Source organism: Tamandua tetradactyla, chromosome 7, assembly GCF_023851605.1.
Source record: "Tamandua tetradactyla isolate mTamTet1 chromosome 7, mTamTet1.pri, whole genome shotgun sequence".
Classification (NCBI taxonomy): Eukaryota; Metazoa; Chordata; class Mammalia; order Pilosa; family Myrmecophagidae; genus Tamandua; species Tamandua tetradactyla.
Window position 1 is genome coordinate 18,782,096 of NC_135333.1, and position 27,320 is coordinate 18,809,415.

The 27,320-nt window shown below is 34.0% G+C and overlaps 1 protein-coding gene across 6 annotated transcripts in view; it reads right to left on the minus strand.

Annotated features, from left to right (window-relative positions):
* Positions 1-5,004: 5,004 nt before the first annotated feature.
* Positions 5,005-27,320, minus strand: part of AHCTF1 (AT-hook containing transcription factor 1) — a 125,449-nt gene continuing 103,133 nt past the window's right edge. For 4 of the 6 annotated variants that reach the window (XM_077168542.1, XM_077168543.1, XM_077168545.1 and 1 more), the window contains exons 30-36: positions 19,479-19,602; positions 17,920-18,014; positions 15,350-15,549; positions 12,073-13,882; positions 7,351-7,484; positions 6,415-6,497; positions 5,005-5,472 (exon numbers count right to left, since the gene is read on the minus strand). In XM_077168542.1, the coding sequence (XP_077024657.1) occupies positions 5,280-5,472; positions 6,415-6,497; positions 7,351-7,484; positions 12,073-13,882; positions 15,350-15,549; positions 17,920-18,014; positions 19,479-19,602 (2,639 nt within the window). In that variant the 3' untranslated portion in view covers positions 5,005-5,279. Of the gene's footprint in view, positions 5,473-6,414; positions 6,498-7,350; positions 7,485-10,570; positions 10,649-12,072; positions 13,883-15,349; positions 15,550-17,919; positions 18,015-19,478; positions 19,603-27,320 lie in introns of those variants that run through there. The other 2 variants (XM_077168546.1, XM_077168547.1) reach the window with 2 other exon arrangements.

A 27,320-nucleotide genomic window follows, 5' to 3' on the forward strand; every position in this document is an offset into this window, starting at 1 on the left:
ACAGATGAGTGGCTAAATAAACTGTGGTATATGCATATGATGGAATATTACACAGCTGTAAAACAGAATAAAGTCATGAAGTATGTAATAACATGGGTGTACCTTGAGGACATAATGCTGAGTGAAACCAGCCAGAAACAAAAGGACAGATATGGTATGGTCTCACTGATATGAACTAACATTAATGAGTGAACTTGGAGAATTTAAGAGAATACAGATTATCAGGAGATAGAAATAGGATAGAGATTGGGCAATTGGTACTGAAGAAATAGATTGTGCAACAAGATTGTAAAAATTCAGAAATGATAGCACAATACTACGTGATTATAGCACAAAAAAGCACACTAAATGAAGCTGAATGTAAGTATGGTTAAGGGAAAAGGGCATGTATGAAATCAAAAGGTAGAATAGAGGATAAAGACTGAGACAGTATAATTTAGGAATGCCTAGAGTATACAATGATGGTGAATAAATGTACAAATTAAAAAATGTTTTTGCATGAGGAAGAACAAAGGAATGTTAGTATTGGAGGGTGTTGAAAATAGTTTGTATATGGGTAAAGTACGCTTTCAGTTTAGGGTGTATTTGAGTCACTAATGGGTAGTACCTGAAACTGTAGAGCTATGCTCCAGTAGCTTTGTTTCTTGAAGATCATTGTATGAAGATTTAACATTTACAACATGACTGTGTGATTGTGAAAACCTGTGTCTGATGCTCCTTTATCTAGGGTGTGGAAAGATGAGTAAAAAATATGGATAATAAAGTAAATAATAGGGGGAACAAAGGTTAAAATATATAGTATAGATGGAAATACTAGTGGTCAATGAGGGAGGGGTAAGGAGTGGTATGTATGAGTTTTTTCTTTTTATTTCTTTTTCTGGAGTGATGCAAATGTTCTAAAAAATGATCATGGTGATGAATATACAACTTATGATATTGTGAGCCACTGATTGTACACCATGCATGGAATGTTTGTAAATTGTTTTGTCAATAAAGATATTAAAAAAAGAAAACATAGGTGTTCTAGTTTGCTAGCTGCCAGAATGCAACACATCAGAGACGGATTGGCTTTTAATAAAAGGGGATTTATTTTGTTGGTTCTTCAGAGGAAAGGCAGCTAACTTTCCACTGAGGTTCTTTCTTATGTGGAAGGCACAGGATGGTGTCTGCTGGTCTTCTTTCCAGGCCCCTGGGTTCCAACAACTTTCCCCGGGGTTACTTCTTTCTGCATCTCCAAAGGCCTGGGCTGAGCTGCAAGTGCTGAGATGAGGAATGCCAAGCTGCTTAGCTGTGCTACATTGCAATCTCTCATTTAAGCACCAGCCAATTAAATCAAACGTCACTCATTGCAGTAGACACGCCTCCTAGCCTACTGCAGATGTAATTAGCAACAGATGAGGTTCACGTACCATTGGCTTATATCCGCAGCAACAAGACTAGGTATGCTCACCTGGCCAAGTTGACAACTGAATCTAACTAACACAATAGGGAAGCACCTTCAGGGCCTTTGTGTGAGGCGGTGGTTTCTTAGACCACATATCCAATAAGGGTTTAATATACAGTATAAGGAAACTCAAAGGACACCAACTCATGAATGGATAAACAATTTGTGGAATAAAGCCATACAATGGGAGTACTATTTAACCATAAAAGGAATAAGATACCTAAAATATGGCATGACATGATGGAGCTTGAAAACACTATGCGAAGTGAAAGTAGTCCATAAAACCACTTATTATATGGTTTTATTTAAAGTAATGTTCAGAATACAAAAATCTGTAGAAGAAAGCAGACTAGTGGTTTGTTCAGAGCTGGGAAGGAAGGGGAGGTGTGGTAGTGGTATGATAGTAAAGGATACAATTTTTTTTCCTTAGGTGAGGAAAATATTCTAAAATTTTGGTGATGCGTGCACAACTCGATGAACATACTAAAAACCATTGAATTGTGCACTTTACATGGGTAAATTTTATCTTAATTACAGCCTGAAAAAAACCAAAAAAACCCCAAACAGCCCCCCCAAATCCAAACATTAACCATTAGTTATATATATATAACATATATGATATATATATATGTTCTAGGCACTGTCACTGATCTACACACATACTGTATCTTTTAACCCTACAAAAGCAGCCCTAAAAGCTAAGTATCAGTATTTTCATTTTACAGATTAAAAAAAACTAAGGCTCAAAATGCTTAAAAACTTCTTCATGGTTATAATGTTAAGTGGTAGGGTCAGATTTTGAACACAAGTTCATATGACTTCAAAGACTGTGTATGCTTCAAAAGTTCTTGAGAACATGCTAAACTCTTATTACAAAGGTCTCATGAAGGTTGGTTCTGATCCTACAATGTAGAGTGAACATGGGGTTAGAAATTTAGGCTGTGTCCATTCACCCTAGGATCTTGCCGATCTGTGTCTTTTATTTGTATGTATTTGGAGGGTTTTGAGCAGGGAATTACAATAGTCTATGTATAGTGTGGATTGGGAGCAGTAGGATCATGTAGGAGATATTGCAGTGGTTCAGGCAGACTTCCTGTTAAATGTCTTGAATTCTTCCTTTTTCCACTTTACTACTATTCCAGTCCCAGCTAATCAACTTTGGTGCTGGGCAAGGAGAAAATCTAATCTTTTTGTAAAGGGAGCCAAAAGTCTCTACGAATACAGAACTGTTTTTTGCTCATTTAGACAAATTCTTCCTTTTCATTAGCTGTTCAAAATCTGGAATGTTTCTCTATCAGAGATGCAAAAATACCCACATTCAATATGTTGATGGGTTAAGTTATTAAACTTTTATTTCCTCTCTTTTTTTTGGCTAAAATACTAGATTCAGTGGTCACAAGTTAATTCTTTGCCTTTTTTTTATCAGTCACCTGAGAAACAATAGTTTAGAAGCTTTACATAGCTGCTACACTTATCTAGTTAAATGTAACTAAATCATCTAGTTACACATACAAACTAATATTACCTTGCACAAGGTACAACTGCATAGCTGTCTGGTTGCTGAAATACTTTTTACAGTATACCTGAATGTCAAGGAACAAGACAGAACGAATACCTATCGAAAAAGTGCAACACAATGCTGATGGACAAAATAGAAAAAAAAAAAAAGACCAAGTTGCATGAGCAGGAAAGAAGACTTAATACAAATTCATTACATTGTATCCTATTTGGGATCAATTCCTGTCAAGGCTTTGCATACTGTTCTGTTTAGCATGCCTTTATCCAAATCTTTTTCTTCATAGTCATTATCAAACTATATTCAAAAGCTTATCAAACAGAATTAAGTTTACCTGATCTTCCTTTGGGCATCAATAAAATTTCCTGTGCTATCATGTTATATACTGCTATAAATTATTTACTTACATAAGATTGTAAACTGTCGGAGAGAAAAAAAGAATTTTCCTTTGTATTTTCTGTATATAGTAGTTTTTGATCCATAGCAGTCAAAAGTTTGCAGAACGGATCACTTGTTCAGCATTATCTTAAAATTTAACCAACGTATTGATAATCCAAGTTATATGATTGGTAGGCTTTAGAATGTGCAAAATTAACATATGCCCCCTTAAGATGTTGCAGCAATACATTTTAATGATCAGTGTTTTAAAAAATATTATAAAAATATATCTATGCATTTATAATACAAAGAGTTCAGAAATGGCAATTTGCGTATGATATATATGGTGGGGTGGAGTGAATTTATTAAAATTAGATACCACACATCTATTTATTCCCCAAAGTGCATTGGTTTTAAAAATATTAACTTGACAATGTATTTCTCTCATCAATTTTTTTATTGTGCTACTTGCGCAAAAGGAATGAAATTGTTTACTGAATTATGTTCAGATCTTTACTCATTTAACAAGTTCATTTAAATAAGTTTAATATCTCATAAATGACAAGCAGCTTAAATACAAGTTTGATATCTATCATTAAAAAATCAATAAAAGTAAAGTCATAGTCAAATTTCCAACAAGGCAATTTAACATTTATCACTAACCTGACTAAAAGGCCGCACTCACACTGCTACTTTCACACTGTCAATACTTGGCATAGGCATTTCCATCATTTTCTCATAATTCGTATTGTTGTTTGGTAGAAAAATAACATAATAAAGCAAACTGCTTATGCACACTAAATATTAAAAGCTTAGCCAACAAAAGCAGTTTGTTACTATACGATCATTAATTGCCCATTCATTACACACTATCATCACCTGCTATAAACTATTTCACAACACTTATTTATTGATGAATTTTACAGCCTATATCAAGTATCACCACTCAGTTGCTCAAAGTCATACTGCAGAGATCAGGATTTCCCTCTTTTCCTATATCCACATCTACTTATACTCTTCTTCCATCAGCAATAGTCTGTGCCTGAGGTCCTGTGAGAAATATTAAAAGATTTCTGTGATTCAACAGCAAACTCCTACACAGTAAGAACCATATAAAATTTGTTTGGATTTCTCATTGTTCCGATATTGGGCACATGCAAGGTGCACTGAATATCCATAAAACAGATTTATTTTACATTTCCCTTTCTTCTCATACCTTTTTATGAAGTTGCTAGTGAGCAGTGAACCAGTCAATCTAATCTGGATAATTGAGTCTCTGAACAATTAAGAGATTTTAACGATAAATACCCATTAAGCTTGCTGAAAAAGAAATGCCAATATTAACCAATCCGTTGTTGGAAAATTACTCATTTGAGGTAGATTACATAAAATTTCTTATATTACAAAAAGATGGCAAAATTACATGCCCATATTTCAATTTCAACATAGTGACAGCCATAAAAAAAAAACACAAAACTTTATGATTAGAAATATTAATCACAGAAGCAAAGTGCATAAATTATAAAATAGCAACTTAAAAATCAATTTCTAAGATTGGTTTTATAATATTCTAACTGTAGGGAAAGAAAATGGGAGCAATGCTTACTAGCATATAAAATCATTATTAAATCAGAAATCCCCTTTCAAAAATCTTACAGACACAAACTATTGTCAAGTATACACTTTATTTAACATTCCAATAAGTTGTATTTACATATTATATAAATGTATGTATGAAGTCTTAATATAAAATAGAAAAAACTGCCTGTGACTAAAAAGAATCATACTCCAAATGGAGTTATTTTACTTATTGAAAACCTTCTGTTTACAAAATGTACAATAGTTTATATAAATTATTTTCTTCCAAATTAGATGATTTTTAATAGTCCGCACAATTCTGATGACTTTATAAACAGGTGTACATTAAAAACCTGAAAAAAATTACAGCATTTTTCTGCGTAAAATCTGCTTTGGAAAGGAAGACAGTTTCTTTCTGCTTCTTCCAAGAGCTTTTCCTGCTACTTCTGCAGTCTTTCTTGGTTTGCACTTTACTCCATCGACTGGGCTTGCTAAGGGAGAAATCAGCTTAATTTCTACTGGAGGAGGTGACCAAGGTTCTTCTTTTTCTATGTTTCTGAAAGAAAGATATAATTCAAGTAAGAATAAACATATTATATCATAAAATATAACTGGATTCCCAACATACTGAAAGAAACCTTAGGAATTATCTTGTTTAGTACTTTCATTTTATGAAAGAACAATGGTTTCAAGGGAAGTTATGTGAAGTTTTAAGTCATATAAGCAAATCAGAGGCAGAGTTAGTATTATAACCAAGGTTTTACATGAGGGATTTTTTTCTTTTTGATTTGGCTATTTAAATACAATCACTGTTGAAATTTCTTTTAAATGATTCATATGTATTAATAAATATTGCTGGGATACAGGGATGTGCCAGGTACTAGTATTCAGCTTATGGAACTAGAGCCCATGAGGCAATGAATCATATGAAACTAGCAATTCTCAAACAACCAACTATCAGAAAATACATATATAACTTCACAAGCATGAAGCTGTTTTTTTTACACACATAAAAAGTTACTTTATATGTAAAGTGTCACTAATTATTGTTCATAATCTCATTAAATCAGTTTTAAAAACAAAATAGATTTAGTCTATATTTCTATTAAATTCAATCACGTCTAAGCACAGCATGACTAAAGCAGTGTGTAACATGTATCTGACATGGAATAATTCCCTGATGGAGGAAGTTTTATTACTATCAAGTTTATAAGTTTATAATATTATACTAATAGTTATCCATCTTAAAAAGTCAGCGAACTATTCCTCCCTTATTCATTGCACAGAAAGATCACTTAAGTACTAGACTATCATACCCACCCCATCTCAAAAAGCAATGAAATGTAACAATGTCAAGTAGCTAGGGCTCCTAAAATGCTTCTGATAATTGCCCTTTTCTTAGGAGCTTAATTTCACTTTTTAAATTACACTCTTACTTCTCAATCTAATTTTGAAGAACAAAAATAAGCAAAATTTTACAGCACAGAAAAAGTCATACTTGCTTGCTTGTTTTGTTTTTTCAGTCTTGATTCTTTTTACTTTTTGCTTTCCCATAGTTTCTATTGATTTTGGATCATCTTCCTATAGGTTAAAATTTTAAAAGAAATAATTAAACACTTGAAATCTGAATCTAAAAAGCTCTACCCTGAGCTAAAGAATATAACCTAACAGGTCTAATGAATTAAAATTCAACAAGTCTGAAACTGATTCCTTTTATATTCATTAGTAGAAACCTGCCTGGGTCAGCTAGGCCTGCTCTTTATGCCTCATTGCCACCTACTGCTGGAATGGTTCCCCAAGTCTTGTCAACTTTATTTCTGAATATTTCTCATTGTCCATTGCCCTTCTGTTCTCATTGCTTCTGTTCAAATCCAGGTCTACCCACTCAAATGGATTAAAGTTTCAGAGACTATGTTTTCCTCCCCAGAATTCATCTTTCGTTGAAACTACTTGAAATAACCCCTTCCCCTTGCCCAGTACCCTGCACATTGCAGATAATTCAATGAATGTTTGTACATTTAATGTTGGTAAATTTAAGGGGTTCACATTCACACTTAATCCTTGAAATATTTTCATTTTAGAATTATATGCACTTAGGTGACAGAATCAACTCTGAAACAGTATCTTTCCAGGTAGCAAACAAGGGGTTCAGAAATCTACATTTTAAAGAAACACACCTAGATATTTCTAGACTCTAAAATTTAAAAACTTTTCCCCTACCAGGATTTAAACTGCAATTCTAATGATATATTATCATCAACATAACTAAGACCTGTCTTAAAGCAAAGACTAGGCTTGTCAAAGGTGTAAACAAGGCAATTCTGGGCTTTTAGTATAAATTCCTGCTATTTTTAAACTAGTTTATTTAGAAGACATTGCTCAAATAAAAAAGTATATTTAAACAAACATACAAATAAAATCATACATTCCATACCAGTTCATCTACAAGCTTGGACATATTGGATGTGTTTTTTCGCCTGGTCCTCAAAGTAGGAGGTGAGAAGACAAACTGAGAAGATAAATCCGAAACTAATTCTTTGGGCTGTTCAGGAGCCTCTATTTTGTTAGCTAAAGAAAGGTTAAAAACATACAAATACCATTTAAATATATTTATATGTAAATTTCAACAAAAAGCTTTGAACAAATGATGCACATTAGAAAGATGCAAATATACCCAAACCTGCAAAACATTCCTATCCTGGCTCAATTACCCATGTTAGGAGAGAGAAATGTCAAGAAAATTCCCAACATCATTTTGGTAAACCAGATGCTCAGGAATATTTAATGACTCAAACTAAGTTATACTATACTATACAGGATAGTTTAAACTACAGTATAAAGACAGGCCTTAAAAGCAGGCACAGGGCAATGTGATGGTGGCTCAGTGGCAGAATTCTCACCTGCCATGCCGGAAATCTGGGTTTGATTTCTGGTGCCTGCCCATGTGGGGGGGGGGAAAAAAAAAAAAAAAGCAGGCACAAACCTGTATTATCCTTACTGCTAGATTTGTTAATCCTTACTTCTTCTCAAACATGTTGGTGGAGGGAAGGCATCAGTTTCATATATAACCTGAGTTAGTTCGAATCATAATTCATACCACTCCAAAGACGAGGTTTTTAGCTACAAATTAAATGATTTACACAAATAATTTTATTTACAAAGAAGATATTTAAACCCTCTTTACTTCCAGCTAATTCTGAGCTACTATTCCAGTCAAGAGGAACAAAGGAAAAGTTCACATCAAAAAAGGAAAAAGTCAACAGAAAATAACAATATAGGAAAAAAGCCTGACAGGAAGATCTCATAGATAAATAAAAACAGTTTAATTAAGAATTAGCTTAAAATAAGTAATTAAAAACATTTATCACACAATCTCATTTTCTGGCCCTGATTTATGTAGTCTCTATATTAATGGCAATTATCAATGTCAACTATGGAAGCAGCACACTGCAGTCAAACTAGTTTGCTAGGGATTAAATCCTAGCTCCTATTTAGCTGTGGGATCAAAGGTAAATTACTTAAATCTCTCTGTGCCTCAATTTCTGTAAGATGGGATATAACATCACTGCCCCCATAAAGTTATTGTGAGGATTAAAAGATTATAATGGTGGCATCCTGTAAATGCTTTATAAGTATTTATATCTGTTGTAATGTTATATTTACAGTCCCTTCAAAGAAAATTTTGAAATCATAGTTCAATGTTATTTCATATACTGCGACAGAACAGAATTTACTTAGAACTTCTCAGATGTTAAATTTTGCTTTTAAAGCATATGGTTCTTTACAAAAGAAAACACAGGGGAGAGATCAGAAATCTCTGCTCCCAGCTAGTAAATGGTAGAAAGGGTAATGGTTGGGGCTATTGGTGGTAACTTCCCTCTTTGGGTGATTAAAAACAAACAAACATACCTATATTCCTTCTGATTATTCAAACAATATAGCCTACTTTTTTCTCATTTCAGGTTCCTATAGAAGCAGTTTTTAGGGTTTTCAAAGAATACTTCATATTCTTTACCTAAGCTTTACCCCTCCACTTTAAAGAAGGAATAGTAGGTACTTCACTGGGATTTAGTCAGAATCAAATGAATTTGAACTGATGAATGGAATACATTTAGTACAACCTCAGGCATATAGCAGACCCTTCTTACTATTTGCTGCAGTGTAATGCAAATCAGAGAAAATCCAAAGAAATTTCAAGTTTCATCTTCTTTGATCAAGTGAAACAACTAAATAAAATTCTAAGATACCTTGTTTCTATGATGATTTCAGAGGACTGTCTTCTGCCTTCCAACCACATAACAAATTTGTTTCTATTCTCAACCACTCCTTTCCGCCCCTTTTAAAGGAGCTTTAAAAATACAATTTAATCAGAAAGGACAACAGGTATTAAACTAAGAATACAAAGAAACTATAATGTAAGGACAAACAAAAAAAGGAACTAACTGCATTCTATGGTTCTAACTGTTTTGTTAAACTATGGTATAATCACAAAAACACCATAAATTAGGCATTATCATTTTCATTTAAAGATGAGGAAATGGAAGGCTCAGAAATGTTAAAAGGTTTTCTACTCAGCCAGTAAGTGGCAGAAATGAGAGAACCCAAGTTTCTCATCTGCTCCAATCTCATCATCTCACACTAGAAGGCTGCCTATTTTAAATACCAGAAAATGTGAACGCAATTAAAATACCCAGATAACGTTTAAACAACCCATGACTCATCATCACCGTACTGAAATGCCATGTGTTAACACACACAAAAGTTAAAAAAAAAATGTGTATGTGTGTGTGTATATTCACACACACACATACACATATATATGCCATGGGTTTTTGAAGAATATTTAAGAGTATCTGAAAATACTCATGAAGTGGAGGAAAAAGGCAGATTTCTACTAACTTATGTATCTACATAAATCTACACCTCACTTTTCTTTAAAAACAAACAAACTATATGTATACAGAAAAAAAGACAGGAAAGAAAAGTGGTTGGTGGTTCTCTAGATGGTTAGATTACATACTTTAAATTTCTTATTTTCTATGGTAGGAGTATATTATTTTCACAAACAGAAAATAGTCATAAGAAGTAGGTATAAAGGAGACAATTACATAAAAAATGACAAGAACTACTGAAATGTTTGCTAAGCTGTACCATAAATAACCCATGATTTTTTTTTGGCATGGGCAGGCACCAGGAATCGAACCCAGGTCTCCAGCATGGCAGGTGAGTACCTGCTGAGCCACCATGGCCTGCCCAACCCATGATTTTTGTGTTTACTACACTTCTCTGGCTCTCAAGGAAAGTATAAGGGTTATGTTAATGGTGTTCTACAACTCTCATTGTTGCTTCTTTTTTAAAATATTACCTCTAATATAGCAAAGCAAAGGACAACAAAATTAACATTTATAATTACTGGCAACCCAACTCAAAAAAATTATGAAGATTGTTATTTTTTTAAAAAAGGTTTAAATAAAATCTAAACAATCTTCTTTCATTTCTATGAACTGTCATTACTTTTCTTCAAGTATCATGTGCAAAAGAACAAAAAGGAGTCAGTTTAACTTCCCAAATCTAATAAAACCTGGTTAGAAATTCTAGCAATTGACCTTCCAGATTTCAAAAGGGTTCTGCCTTATTTTTTTACATTCACTCACCTAACAAATGATCCTGTATTTACTGGCATATTTATCCGACTCTTTTAAATACACATATTCCCTCACGGCTCCCTCTCCCTAGCAAAATAAAATTGTTTATAATTCACTATGTGCACTAAACTGGTTAATAAAATCAGCTAAATTTTTTTGTCATTTATAAATTAATTGTAATCCATGCAAAGTATAGGCATAACCACTCTTCCCTAACATTAAGAAAATAATGAATTATATAGTACTACCAAACCTGATCTGATCAAACTTGTTTTTCTGAGGGGGGATAATCAATTTTATGGGAAGGGGCCCTCTTTCTAAGCTCAGATAACGACTGCATAAATATAATATACTTAAAGAGGTTTTTGCATAGTGAATGTTCAAGATAGACTATTTTGGTTTGGAGATTTTTAAATGACATCTTTCTCATGCCTTGAAATCAAGAGGCAGTGATATAGGACTTCAAAGGACTTTCACGAAAGCACTTTTTTGGGGGGGAGCTATGCAAAAGGCTAGGAATTGAAACCCAGTTGCCTGTATGGCAGGTGAGCATTCTACCACTGAGTCACCAGTGCATCTTCACTAAAGCATTTTTAAAAGTTTAAATAAATGAAACAAAGTAATATGCCATATTTATAAGTCCTGAACTGCTTTGCTGAAATTCTAAATTTAATCTATAACTTATGTAAACAACTACATTTTGTTTACCTAATAATTATTATTATCAGTTCCCTTTATAAAGAAATACCCAATGGGATCAATTCAATTACTTTTTATCATTATTGCATTTTTTGGACATTTTCTCCTAATTGCCTTCCCCACTGAAAATTTTTATACTTACAAAATTTTAACATTACAGATATATCAAATATCTTTTTGTGTACTGTATACTGGATGTTCTTTATATGTAATAACCGATATTTTTGCCTCCTTGGAAGGGACAGTAGCCCCTGTCACTAATCATTAGGCAATAATGGAGACCAGGCATACAACAGTGTCAGTTTATGGAGCAGTAGTGAATATGGAGATTAAATATCTCTATCCCAATCCATAAAATTCTACTTGTTTCCTTTCAAAATAATTTGGGGTTGATGATATCAACTGGGGCATGAGTATAACACAGTAGTACATTAACAGATTTAAAATGTTGATTCTATATACGGCAAAAACAAAACTGAAGGTCACGTGATATGGGGGCGGAGTAATGAGAAATGATACTGTTCTAAAAAACAAAACTGATGTCAAGTGGATTATAGTATTTAAACTGTCATGTTGAACCAGAAAATTCTTGAATCCTGGCCGTCTGTCCCCTCAACCCCACATCTGAAACAATCTAATTTTACTATTAAAATTGAAAAAAAAAATTGGGAAGGGGGATCTCAACTACAAATAAATTTTAGGACAAATAACAATTAGTACCTTATGTCAAAATAAACGGTGCCACAGAATAATCAAATTTTAAGCTGGACACTTTAAGTGTACACTATGCTCTGAAATAGAAATAAAAGTACCTTTCACTTTTCTTGGAACTTTTGACACAGGAGAAGAAAATAACAAAGGCTCATTTTTTGGTTCAGAAATGTCTGGCAATAAGATAGCCTTGCCAGATCTAGTCCTTGTGCTACGGGAAGATTTAGCCAAAGCAGCTGTGGCAAGCAATCTTTCTCGGTTATTTGGTTCTTTGTCTGTCATTTCTTCATCTATGTGTTCTTCTGATATTAAGTGTAATGGACGTTTTTGGCCTCGATGTTCAGTACTTCTTGTAAGCGTCTTCTGAGAGCTAATCACCACAGCCAGTTCCTCATCTGGCAATAAAACTGATTTTTCTAAAGCTGTGTTTCCAACATTGATATTTTCACTTTTAGCTGGGGTGTTTCTTGTGGATCTCCTTTGGATGCTGAGAGTTTCTCCCTTCTTTGGCTTTCTCTTTTCCTCAACAACCTTAGATCCTAAGTCTTCAGGTGGATTTATTTTTCTTGGTCTACCACGTTTCCTAGGTATGGCAGGCAGATCAAACTCTGCTTGAAGAGTCAATTGGGATGAGTCAAGCTTAGAGTGCTCTATCACATCTGATGTACTAACTTCTTTTTCTTTGACTCTTCTACTATGTTGAATAGATGACTGCTGATCACTGGATTTCTCATCTTTTTTGTATCCTATATTTCCAGAAACTTCTAAATTAGTACTTCTTAATTTCCTGATACTTCTACTAGGACTTGCTGCTTTATTAACTTTGGGATCATTTATAATTCCAGTATCTTCCTGATTTTCTACAGATTTTTTAATTCTTCTAGGAGTCCTTTTTGTAACTGATGAAACCTTAACTTCTTTGCTAAAAGAAGTTTCTTCAGTTGCTGGTCTTAACAGCTGAGATGATTTTAATCTCAATTCCTTACCTACAGTGACCTGTAATTCTTGTTCTGTAGAACTCACAGTTTTAAATGAGTCTTGATTAATTGCTTTTTTTCTCCTTCCTCTTGTAGGAGTAACAGATTTTTGAGGTATTTGCTGGTTCTGAGATATTCCTTTGACACCAGAATAGGCACTTTCAGAAACCTCAGAAACTTCTTTTGTTTTCCTAGTTTTCTTAATAACCGAAAGCCCCAGAATCTCAGGACTAGCTGCATTTGGTAACTCTTCCTGTTGTGATTTGACATTCAGGTTTTGGACACGTCTTCCTCTCAAGCGTGTTCTGGAGGAAACTGTGTCACCTACCTGGCTGATATTTATAGTCATTGTATCTGTCTCCAGGACAGTCTTAAATGTAGGTTTAACTAACTCGGTGGAACACATTACCTTTTGGCTTATTAAAGGTATGTTTTCATGAATGGACTCTTCCATTGTATCTGAAGTAATTTCTTTACTTCTTGTGTCTTTAATTACATCTAACAAATTTTCTGTAATAGCTACTTTGATTGGTTCAGGCACATATGGCAACGTCTCTAGCTTCTGGGACTCTTGATCACTAGTTATAACATACGGCAAATTTGCAACATGTCCAGGATTATTATTTTCCCTACTGCATACATGTTTTTCCTCAGTTGCTATGTTAGCTGTTGCAGAATCACCTGTCTCAATTTCTCCTTCTTCACCTTCTAATATCAAGGTAAAGTTGCTCTGAGCCACAAAAAGTTCCCCATCTACTTCAGCAATGTCACACTCCGCAGTCTCTTTATGATCAGGCAAGTCACAAAACTGTTGTTCAATGTTATCAAAATTATATTGAAGCTTAAGAGTTTCTGAGGGATATAACTGATTAAATGAAAGATTCCTAGCCTCTTCTCCTGAATGCTGAGCTTCAATCTTTTCATGTTCAATCATCTAAAATGAATTAAAGAGATTAAAGAAGTTTAATGTATATTTATTTTAACCTAAAGCAAAAAGGTTTTTAATAACCATCTCACCATTGGTGTATGTATACTTAAACACAGACTACATTTGATATGGCATATACTTATGGGTTTATGTTATAAAGTTATCCATTTAAGCAAACAGACTTTCTCGCTCACTCAAAACAATTAAATAAAAAAAGATTTTGAAACAATGACTGGAGATAAAATCGAAATTCTACATTTCCCTGGCTAAAAAAACAATCTTAACAAAACCCTGAAAATTATTATGATGCTAACAGTTGTGAAAAGAATTAAGGACTTAGTCTATTCTCACCCAAGAAAAAAATTAAATGGAGAAAAACAACCCCCAATCTGTGTTTTAATGATAATCCCAAATTACCTAACTAGTCACACTTTTCTAAACAGCATGATCCCCATAAGGTTGAAGAAGAATTCACCTACATAAGCTCCCTTGGGCTAGACTCAATCCTCTTCCCTTTGCTGGGGCTGCATAAACCATGAAATTCCTAAGGCTTTCAAGTTCAGTACCTCTCCTGTAAGGGTTTGGTGGAAGAAGGAATGGTCCTTGCATTTACCTTTTGGTAAGGGAAGGGGAGAAAAAGGAGGAGGTAGAAAGTAACAGATAGATCTCCTGACCAAGAAGGTAGAACATTACCACCCACCTACACAATGACATTTTCCCACTCCCCAAACACTCAGTGAGATGACAGATCACAAACATCTAGAAATGAGGATTCCCACTCACACCATACCTACAATTTTTATTAGCTTCCCAGATGAAAAAACAGGGACTTTATCCTTCTATTTCGAATTGAGAAAAACTCATAAAGATGAATATGAATAACTAGGACATTTGTATAAGAAACTTCCCAAATTCTATTTTCACATATTTCTATAAATATTATTAAAAGAGTTGGTTGGACTTTTCTTAAATTCATGTATCATATAACAGTTCTCAGATGATAATAAAAGAGATTTAGTAGAATTTTTAGAAAACCTAAGTCATATTAAGTATTCATCAACAACAATAAAGGGTCAGCTCCAGCCAACTATCATTCTCTCACAAATATCCATGGGAAAAGATAATTTAACTATTTGATCATTCTGAAATATATGCCATGAATAGTCTAAATGCCATCTTTATCTCTGGATTAGCCACTACATTTTCTTATGGCTAAAACCTTTTTATTTGAACCAGATACTACACAGAAAATTGTGGCTACTTTAATATAGTCTTGGTTTTCATAAAAACGAATTTCTTATTTCAAGGATGTGTTCTTTCATATTCCATAAAACATTTAAACACTTGTTTCTCAAAAACAGATTTTTAAAAATAAGCTATTTCAGAGCAGACAAATAATAGATTTGATCTACGTCATCCGTCTAAAGTAAAAATGAAAGACTGACAAAATTGTGAAAAAATTAATTTTTTTACATGAATTTCTTGAGTATCAGGAGAACTGTCAGAAATTGGAGACTTTTCTTCTGGTAAGTCACCACGTTCATCAACGCCTATTTCATGATCTTCTTTTAAGTTCAATGCAATTTCCTGGTCAAGCCTATGTTCAGAGGTAACAGGGCTTTCGGAGATAACAGGCCCAGAGCTTCCACTATCACCACGGACATCGACCATAGCTGGGGAAAAAACTGGAGTTAATCATTCACATTTTAAATTGAAAAATATGATGTACATATAATTTGTAAGCAAGAAGATAGGCAAAGCTACACTGAACTTAATATTATCTTAATTAAAGGGGAAGAGCCTAAAATAATTTATAGATCAATCCCATTTACTTCAGTATCCTATCAATCAGCTGAAACAAACATACTTGCTTTCCACAAAGATAAAAAAAACAGAAGACAATTTCACATCAGGAAAAAAAAACACATACATTGGTTTCTCTACAGGAATATAATTCCTACTCTTACGTGCAAACTTCAATATGATTGCTATGAGGAGCTTAGAACATTTCTTCCTAATTAAATTAATCTGAAAATTATATCCACCAGGTGACTAATATGCAACCAATTATCCTTGATGAGCTATTACAGAATTATATGAGGGTCATACAATCTGGGCTTTGATCTGGCCAAGAAAAGGATTGGATGTTCTTTTGGGTCACTTAAAAAAAAAATCCTCCTTATGTTTCACCTTCCAAGTTTAATATGATGTTAGCATTCAAAAGACATACTTGGGTTTAGAGTTTGTGAATGACACAAAATCTAAAAAAATCTTTAACTTTATTAGAAACCCTTCAGTGTTTAATAAAATCAATAAAAAGGTAATAAACAAAAAACAACTAGGAAAAAATAATTTTCATACATTTAACAGATAATGGGACTTAATATCTGTAAGCTTATAAAACAAAATGAAAAACACCTATCTGTTTGGCAAAGAGGAGTGGGGAAAATAGGCACTTTACTTTCCAACCATCATTAGATGAAAGTAGCATACAGCCTTTAATGAAGGAAACGATAAAACATTAAAAGCCTGTGTATACTCTTTGATCCAGCACATCATGATTAGGAATCTAGCCAACAAAAATTCTGACAAAGAATTTGCAAAGGTATATACATAATAATATTCACTGCAGAACTGAAATAGTAAGCCAACCAAACAAAAACCATTCAAACAAAAATGATGATCAGCCCAAATGTCTATCAATAAACATATCATTAAAATTAAGCATATCATAGAATGTTCATACAATGTATACTATTATAGCCATTAAAAGAACAGGATCATCCCATATTATTGGCATGGGAAGGTGTCTTACATATATTGTTAAACTGAAAAAAGAAGGCTGTTTTTTTGATAATCATATTAATTGATGATTGTATATAATAAGTGACATTTATCAAGCTTTCATAAGGGCTAAGCACTGTTCTAAACATTTTACATAGAATGCACTTAATCCTAACAATTCTATGAAATGGATACTATTAATATTCCCATTTTACAAATGAAGATGCAGAGGCAGAGGGTTTACGAAAACACTTATAACTAGTAAGTGCAAACAAACTGTGTTATGAACCCAAGTGGTCTGGGTTCAAGCCCCTGTGCTCTTTAAACTATACTTATCTTCTCTTTCAACAGTTGGGGGAAAATATGCATGGGGAAAAATCCAAGAAAAAGACACTTTCAATTGTTAATAAAGGATCCCTAAAATGCATAATCAAGTTATGGGAACTTGTACACATTAGATGATTTTCTTTTGACTGTTTTACAATTAACACATATTATACTTAAATCAGGGAGAAAAGGCAGGATGCTCACCTGTCCTAAGTCCTACTCATAATGTGATGGGTAAAAAGGTACAACAGTTAAAAGCATGGGATTTAATGTCAAATTCACAGCAAAGCATTGTTGTGATGAGTAAATACATGTGATATGCTTAGACAAATTGTGGTAGGAACTCAAGGGTCTGCTTTTCCTAAACAAAATTGTGACCTTATTGGGGGGAGGAGATGGAGGTATCTTCCTCATCTTTGTATACCAGAGTATGTCTCAGAATAGGCACACAAACACGCATACCCAGAGTTCACTGGGTAAAAAAATAAAATAAATTTCATGTTTGTTCATTTCCCCAAAGTAAATGTAGTTCATGTGTGCTTCTTTTCTTATACTAAAAAGTCAATCTTGGCCTTAAATTATGACAAACAGGATGAAAATGGGAAGTTGCTTCATATAGATACCTAAAGCCTCAGAAGATCAAAAGGCAGGTATGCAATCTGACTATGGAGCAGTAATGTACTTTGCTCCTTTTTGATGTACCAAACATTATGTCCATGAAAACTATTCAAGTCACAGAGTGAATTAGAAGCAACTCACTATTTAGTTAACAAATACACTTGCTTAGAACACTACTTTTATGCCAGGGAAGCTAATCAAAGAGTGCTGGAATGAGAAAACAAAATTTGGATAATTGAGTACTTTTGTTCTCAAAAAATAAAAATCTCTTAAAATATTAAAATGAAATACTAGTAAAGTAAAATAATACATACATTTATTATCTGCTCTAATTGTAGCAGTAGAGCTTTCAACAGATACTAGTCCTTCATCCAAAACAGGTATGTTGGAGCCCACAGTAAGAGTTTTCCTTTGGAAATAGAAATATATACTTCAGTATAAGAAGATCTCATCTGCTCTAAAATTACTCTTCTACTTTTCATTTTGATGATGAAAACCGAGGTTCAGAGAAATAAATACCATTCACATTCATTTTATAGAACATTATGAAATTTTAAGATAATTAAAAACAAGTAATGTTATACTTGCTATTCTTATCTCCTGATATTTTACTTTTTTTGACAACAATGACAGGGACTTAAATTAAAAATAAAATGATTTAAAAACGCTGGTCAGTCTAAATTACACAAGTCAAATTTAATAATCTGTGGCCCAAATCTTCAAAATAATTTTGTTGAGTTATTACAGAGTAGAATATTTCCTATCTACTCAGTACAGTCAGGTTCAATATTTTAGTATAATTGGAAAGAGTATGATGAATGACTCAGAATAGGACAATAGTTTTCATTAAAATTCACAAAACAAACATCAGAACTAAACAATAAAACCTGGATAATGCTTTCTTATTAGTCTCTACCATTTTTTCCACAAAGCCCAAAGATTCCAGCTAATCAAGCTCAATGTGTAAGTGACTATTAGATAGTGATTTCTGTGGTTGGTTTGTGAAGTCATTCTTATTACTTATAAAGTAATGAATCATTTAGAACACCTTATGTTTATGTAATAAAATTCAAGTAAATCACATTTTCTATTTCTTAATAATTGAAGCGATCACATTTTTGGATCCTCTATAACAGTGCTAATCAAAGTGCTGAAGTGCAATATGAATCAATTACCTCTCTAATCATACTGTTTACTTCAGCTGGCTTTCAATAAAGGAAGTAGTGTACTGATTTACATTCTTATGCAATCGTTTATCTTCTCACAGACCATAAATAGCTTGGGAACTATCATCAATCCAAAATTCTATATTTTGAATGGCACTGCCCTTCATCATTTAATAGGATACATTTCCTGGCACAAAGTGCTCAGTGAAACTAATCGGAGCATAAATATTGATTTTTAAAAAAACAAACAAGCAAAGACTTAAGTCTTCTATTAACCAACTGGGAGGGAATAAAATGTCTCTGAGCCACATTGCATAGGCTCCACCTTGATGCTATAGGAGACCCCAACCTGATAATTCTGAAACAACTGAAAATGAGAATGCGTGGAGGAATGCATGGCTATGAAATGTTTGGTCTTCAAAACAAAAAAAGGACAGAAGCACTAAATAATATAAAAGAGTTCTGCCTTAATTTATCACATCTGTACATTAAGGAAATATCTACTGTTATTCTAAGATTTCACAACTACTAAATTAATATACAATTGTATTAACAGAATATTTTTCATATCAGACACCATTACCAAATGGAAATGTTAAAGATCTAAATAAGATATATCTATGTACAGAACATTTTATTATTGTAAGTGGTTCAGTTTCACTAAATTTTTAAAAAATAAATATTTGAATTTTTCTCCATAAACTTACCCCTCAGGGGTTAATGGTGCACAAGGAAGAACTTCAATTCCTTGAATGGGACTTAAGTGATTTAATTCTGAAAGTACTTCCTCTGAAACTAAGGGATGCTTTGTTTCTTTATCTGTTAAAGTGCCTATAAAAGATAAAGATAAGAATATTTACAATATTTTATGCTAAATGTTCGGAAATTACTCATGATCTTGGTCTACCACTTCTTTAAAAAATTCTTTGGTCTGCTTTTGCTCTTTTAGGTTTTCTCCCTTGGCACCAGACTGTCAATAATTCCTTCTTCTAATTCTCTGAGCCTAGCTCAAGAAAACTCCCCATCACCTCTCACTTCTCAATTGACTTCTCAATTGACTTAAAAGGAACTGTTCCAAGTGCTTTACATTTATTAGCTCTCTTAATCCTCAACATTCAAAGAACTACTACCCCCATTTTAGACATGTGAAAACTGAAGTATAAGGTTATAATGAGTATTATAGAACACAAAACTGGTAAGCAGATTAATTAGGATTCGAATCTAGCCTATTTGGCTCTAAAATCCGTGCTGTACATATTACATCCTGCAAAAGAATAAAAATTTCTATTCAAGACTGCTTAAACACTGTAATGATCACTGAAGATACTGCCATGGACATTTTCATCTAATATCTGCCATTCAAACATTTTAATGGAACAAGGCACATCAAAAGAGTCATGTAAGTTTCTAGACATGATTCTTATGTCAGTATTTGTTTTTTTTTCCCCACAGATTTAAAGATAGGTTAACTTTAAAGAATCTGTTAAAACTATGTCTAAGATAAGAAACAAAAAAAAGTTGTCTTATGATCCTCCAATTCTATGTCTCTCTCCCTTCCCTAATGTTCTTCCAGCCCATTCTATATTTCCTGGCATAACATATGTCATATTACATTATTATTGCTCATTTGTCAATACAGTCCACCAAGCTCTAAATTTCATGTGACCGGGTGCCATATTTAGCTTATACTTACAGTATGATCCTTGACCCATAGCATACACACAGTACAAGCTCTCTGGTTGCACACACATTAGGTGAACTGTTACAAAATAAGGTATAAGTGGCCGAGAGAGTGAAATTGAGTAGAGAGGCTATGCTGGGTTCAGCTAAGATATTGTCAGTTATCGTGGTTTGCCAACCTCCAACCAAAGCCATTCCTGCCAACCCTAAAGAATACCTAGGACTCTATCTGAGATTCTACAAAAGTTCCATGCACTATGATTACTTTCCAGAAACATACAACATCCAGATGGGCTCCTAGTACTTTGAAATTTATTGCTTTTTTGTATAATTGCTCTATTTCACAACCAAAAAAGTTAAATAAATAAATAAATAAATACAAAGAAAATAAATTCATGGGACTTTGGACATTTACTTTGATTGTCCAGAGATACTTATAGGAAAGAACGGTGCATAGAATGAACTTCCTGGTCTTAGAGCAGCATTCTAGAAAGTTGAGTCTGCTAAATTAAAGATTATAATACTCTAGAAAGTTGAGTCTGCTAAATTAAAGATTATAATAACAATCTAGTTTGTAAAGTCATTATTATTATTTCTCATAACTATAGGAAGGCCATAAAAAGAAAACAGTAGATGATAGCAAGATGGTAGAGTAGGACGCTTCAGAAATCAGTCTGCCCATCAAAACAGCTATTCAGCTGGCAAGAACAGCCTGAACCAACTACTTTGAAACTTCAGAGTCTAGCAGAACATCGTGGAACATGCAACAAAGAGCTGGAGGAAGAAAATGGTAAAAAGTTATAAATACTAGTAATTTCACTCTTCCTGCAGTGCCTCCCATCCTGGTAGAAGGCAGCAGTGGGGTCCACAGCCCAGCCAGTAGCATGATAGCAGGGTTGGATGTTCCCAGATAAAGAGACAAAAGTGCCTGAGTTTGTCACCACTAACTGTGCTCCACAGACAACATGAAAGGGAGTTCTTCAGGCAGAAAAGAAAGGACACAGGAGAGTGGGCAGAAGCACTGAAAAGAAATAGAGACCTCTAACACCAGTACTACTGTAGTACATTTTTTGGTTTGTAACTCAACATTTGACTTCTTACAGGTTCAGTCAAGCAAAGTAATGATAAATCTATGGTTTGAGAAACAATGTTTAAAGATAAAATTTTTAACAAGTACAACAAAAAGAACTGAGGGAGAGGGAGGAGGGCTGGGGGCACAAATGAAATCAGAAAGAAAGATGATAAAGACTGACATGGTATAATCTAGGAATGCTTAGAGTGTATAATGACAGTGACTAAATGTACAAATTTAAAAATGTTTTTGCATGAGGAAGAACAAAGGAATGTCAATACTGCAGGGTATTGAAAAAGGATGGTAACCAATATTTAAAAATTTTAACTTATGTGTGAGACTAAAGAATGTTTATTTGGTATAAAATTTATATTTTGACTAGTGCAGTTCCTAATATAACTTAATGTGGACAGCTTAATTGAACACCATAAGTATGTAGAAAACTTGACTAGGACATGAGATTTTGTAGGTTTGTCCAGAGTGGTGCCCCTAAAACGTATTTGCAAAGTCCCCTTTGGGGAATAGTGAGAAAGGGGGAAAATTCAACTTCCCCAAGTTGAATTCTTGATATTCTCACAAGCAGTGTGGACAACCAAAGCTACAGGTTGAGCTCCCAGTCTTGGGGTTTGTTCACATGAAACTTAACCCCACAAAGGATAGGTCAAGCCTACTTAAAATTATGCCTAAGAGTCACCCGCAAGAGGACCTCCTTTGTTGCTCAGATGTGGCCTCTCTATCTCAGCCAACTGGGTTCTCTGTTCTGCTGGCACTCCAGAGACTTTTGGCCCCTTAAAAAATTTCAAAGAAAGAAACAGTTCTATGTCCGGACATCTGACTGGGTAAGTGGGTCATCAGGGTAAAAACTGGATCAAGAGTAAATAGGCATTTTGAGTCCCCTTGACCTAGATCTGGGTCATGCTTCCAGAACAGCCCCCCTTGCTCTGACCTTTACACCTTCTGCTTTCTGGGTACCACAATGTACAGGGTTTGAGCCCCTGACCTAAATTTGTCTGTTGAGTATATGCCTAGAAAACGAGTAATCCAACAACTGGTATTTAATGAAATTAAGCAGACCTGTTTAAGTGCTAGCTGTTGTGTTACCTAGGTATAGTAAGAATTTAATGTTTGTTTAATTGTTAATCAATGAGTTAAGTATTTAATGCCTGCTTTGTTAGTTGGTGTATTCGGTCTAGTTATGAATTGGCGTGTAATTTAAATATAATAAGTGCTAAGTGTCTGTTTAAATTTGTTGATTGGTATGTTCCTGCATTTGTATCGCTCAAATGTTCCTAACTGGTTACTGATTATGGAAATTCTTTAAAAGGCGAACCTTTGGACTGTACTGAAAATTGAAGATTTTAGTTATGGTCTATAAAAAGGGTTTATTTCTGTAAAATAATCTGGCCTCAAAATGATTTAAACTGAAAATACTACCATTACAGTTAAAGTTAAAAATATTAAGTTAAAACTGTTCTGCAAAAAGATGAAAATGGAATGAGTTAGTACATTCAATTCTGTACTTGTCCCACTCAAAAGTATTTCTGTTTCTGTTTCTTGTGTAACTAATTTTCTACTTGTGTCTGTCTGCCTGTACAATGTATAGTCTCATACCTCCGGATAATAGCAAATTAAGAAAATTCTTAAAGAGCTCTATCTGAATTGCTTAGGAATAATTAGGCATTTTATATAAATTGGTACTTTTGAAATAGAAAGGGAAGGCATCTCTGAGCAGCAGTCCTGTGACTGCTGTGAACAAACCTGAATATTGGAGGGCAACTGCCCCTGGAGTTTCCCCAAGGAAGCTGAAAACTCTAAAAAGGCTGCCTCTGGAAAAAGCAAAGACCTTTTCCAATGATCCTGGTTGAAGCTTTTAGTAAAATAAATCTAATATTGGAAATAGTTAAAGAAGGGCACAGGCATTCTCAATTTCAGGGCCCTCACCTAAAATTTTCAATAAGCCAGGCTTCATTCTGCTCCAAGACCTAACTACCTAAAGCAGTCATGGTGGGAGGGCTAGGCCCAGAAAGATACGGCGAGGTATGTTTTAGAATTATTGTTTTATTGGGCCTGGAGATTAGAAACAGTAAGCATAAGAAAATCCTACAAAATAGGCCATGTTTATTAATATTCTTTTTCTTCCAACAATACCTTTTCAATAGTAACTATAATAAGCTGCTCATTATTAAAATATAAATAGCCTTGGGATATGATTAACTAAAAAAAATCTAACTACCATATTTCAGTAAGTAAGATAAAAGATCTTTGAGAGAAATGGAAAAGTTTTCCTGGATTTAGGTTTGGGAAAAAATTAAACAATTGCAGTATATTTTCCAGAACTTGAAAGCCAATGTACTTTTAAAATTGTTTGCAATTTTAAGGTATTACAAGCAGATTTTTTTTTTCAAACTCCAATAAAAGGAATTTTAGCATAAATTTTGAATTGAACAAATGCAATTTTATACTGCTTGGGTATGTTCTCCCTAAATTTATGCAAGTGTACAATAAAATAAGCTAGTATTATAAGTTCATTCTCAATATTCCTCTTAAAAATAGCCTAACTAGACAGGTTAGGTTACATGAACTGGGCAAAGTACTAGTAATAAATCTTATACAGAATAAGAATATACTAAGGCTTGAAACATATTCCATTTAATAAATCAATTAAGTTTAGTAAGAAATATAAATGGATTTTTTTTAATAACCTTGATTACCTGGATTTCAAAAACTCCTGCTTTTGGTTACTTAGCCACTTGTCACCTTCATATGTGGAAGGATTTGAATTTGTAGTGGCTTTGTTAATGTTAATCAGTGTATTGTTGTTAGTAAATACTATCATGAACAGGAAAGACAAAAGTCTTAGCTGCGAAGAGTTTATATTCTAGTTAGAATATACTTGTACCAGGGCATAGTGTAGGACAATCATAATGAAGGAACAAAAATGCTGAAAGAATTTTAAAAAGCAGATAGATAAAGAATGACCTAAGAAGTCCTTATAGAAGAGATGACACTTGTAAGACCTTTAAATAAGAAAAAAGCATTTAAATAAATAAAATGCTGAACTAATTTCTTAGAAGTCATAACTTAATTTTGTAAATTAACATATTCCTGGTATTATTTAGCACTTGGGAATAATGTTGAGAAAAACTTGAGTTTCTGTCTGGACATAAATCCCTTAAATATCGAAAAGCTGATTAATATTTCAAATTTGGGGCTTTTCTGACCTTTGAAGTTAGTGCTGAACTGAACTGAGAGATTTTTAGCATATTATAAAATAATCATTTGTATGTTCTGAGGATAAATTTCTTCCTTTTTCCATTATTTTACAGTATCTCTGTCTCTTCTTCCCTTCCTGAATATTGTTATTGGAAGGAAGTGTGCAGGTCCAAAAAGCTTTGTGAATTTATTATCAAATTTCTAATTAAGTACAGTCTGGATAAATAAAAACTATACATGGAATGAATATGGAAGGTGATAGAAAGTTTATGAAGATGGATTTTGTTTGTTATAGTCAATTTTGACTACAAGCCCTGAACGGATACAGAAAGTAGTAGGGAGTTGGAGGAGGTGAAATTTTGTTTGTTAGTCATTGCTGAACAGAATCTGAATAAATACAGACATTTGTAAAAAAGAGTTTATGAAAGTGAATTCTGAATGTCATAGTCAGTGGTGACCAAAATTTAATAAGCCTGTTTAGCATATATTTGAAAAAATAAAGCTTTTATGTCAAACTGGTAGTCATACAAAACTAAAGTTTCGTTTTCTCCCCGTTAAAATAACATGGATTGTTAGTCTGTCCTTAATGTAAAGTTAAACAACTTTTTCTTAATCATGTGAGCACTATGTCTAGAAAACAAAGATTTTACATAACAATAATAGCCTTGTTAAGGTTTATGTTAGTTTTAACCTTTATTTCAGAGGACAAGACTTCTTACTGTTAAGGGGGAAAAAGTGTTACACATAATTTGTTCTTTCACCTAGAACAACTAAGGTGCTAAAACAGTTCAAACTATTGCATAGGAGGTGTTTGGGAAGCATCACAGCAGTTAAAAGGGATTTTTTATCCTTTGCTAGTTAAATTTATATAGGTAAAACATTATTAATATATTCAGAGACTGTATAGAATTCCTAAAAATATGATGTTAAACAGTTGTATGGTGTTGTTAGTCATAGTTTTAGTTTTTCTTTAAAAAGATCATAGGAACAGCCAAATTGTCAGTTGCACTGTTTGCTCTAATACTTCTCTAAAAGTATATGTAGTCAACTACAAGTGAGAACTCCATCTGAAACAAGGAAGAACTTTAAAAGAGAGGCAGGACAGTCCAAGATGGAGGCTTAGCGAGGTGTGGAATTTAGTTAGTACTCCAGAGCAGTTAGTCAATAGCCAGGAACAGTACCAGAACAACTGCTGAGGCCATATCAGTGACCGAACACACAGCATACACCAGTTTGGAAGCTGGACCAGCTGCAATCCCACCCAGAATGTGAGTCCCCCAAGCTGGGGAGGCCGGTGCCCCTCCCCCACAGTTTGCTTTCCAGGGGGGAAGGAAAGAGACTTTACTAACAAGCAAGGGGCTGAGCTCAATCAAGCTCCAACCGTGGAATTAATTAACAAATTATGACTATTAAAAATAGACCCCCAGCTCAGCTGAACCTTGAGTAAAAGCTGAGATTGCTGGGTTTTGCCCCAGTGCAGAGGAGAAAGGGCTGATGGGGGAAAAAAACCAAAACAAAACAGGCTTTTTTCCAATCGGACAGCACAAAATATTTGAAAAAGTCTGGGCCCTGAAGGAAAGGAGGGAGCACATAGGACCTGCAAATAAACAGAGGAATGTATCAACTTAAGCTCTTGACTGGCAAAACCAAAGGGTTCTACTCTGAAGAGGATTCATTTTCTCTTCATTTTTGTTACTGTGTTTCTAGGGCTTGACTGCTCTTTGCATATAACTGTAAGGCTTCTCAGGCTTCAACTGCCCCACGCAAGGGTGGAATTGAACTTCTCTGAGAGGCAAAGAGGGTGGTCAGGTGAAAGGAAGTAATTCCTTGGAGGCTGTGCTTCTCCAGGAGAGGGGTGTGGCCCAGCTCAGTTGGAATTCATCCCTCAAGGAATTCAAACTCCAGGGTCTAGAAAACTGACGCAATTAAAGGTAGACTACAACCTCTCCTCTGACTCACCCATGCTCCCAGCAGGGAGAGTCTGCTGAAGGTAAAGGTACTGCATCACTTTATGGTGGTGGGACCCATAGGCAGATGAGCACCAAATACTGGGCAGGATAGGAAAAACAGAGTCTGGAGGCTTCTTAGGAAAGCCTTTCTAAGTGTGAGCCTCATCCTCAGGGAAAACTGATGCAGGTAACTCTTTCCATCTGACAGGAAGCCAGTCTGGTCTAAGAAAATCTGATGGGGGTCTATAATACATAAGTAGACACTACTAAGAAAATTTTAATAAATGCACCATACAGGCAGGGCAAGAAACAAGAAAACTAAAACTGAAAAATTCAGATCTGTTAAATAAAACCTAAGTTGGAAGTCTAGAAGAAGCTGAACTGAATGTCAATGAACGGACAGACAACAAAGTCATCAACCAAGAAAATTCTAGGTAAAAAGTAAAAACAATCTCCAGAATAAACTAATTAAGGAAATTAAATGTCTAGATGCCAGCAAAAAAAATGAATCAAAATAGGAAAATTGAAGATAAGGCCCAGTAAAAGGAACAAACCAACAATTCAAATAAGATACAGGCAGGAGTTGAAACAATTAACTCAGGATGTCTGAACAGACATGTAAAACCTCATCAAAA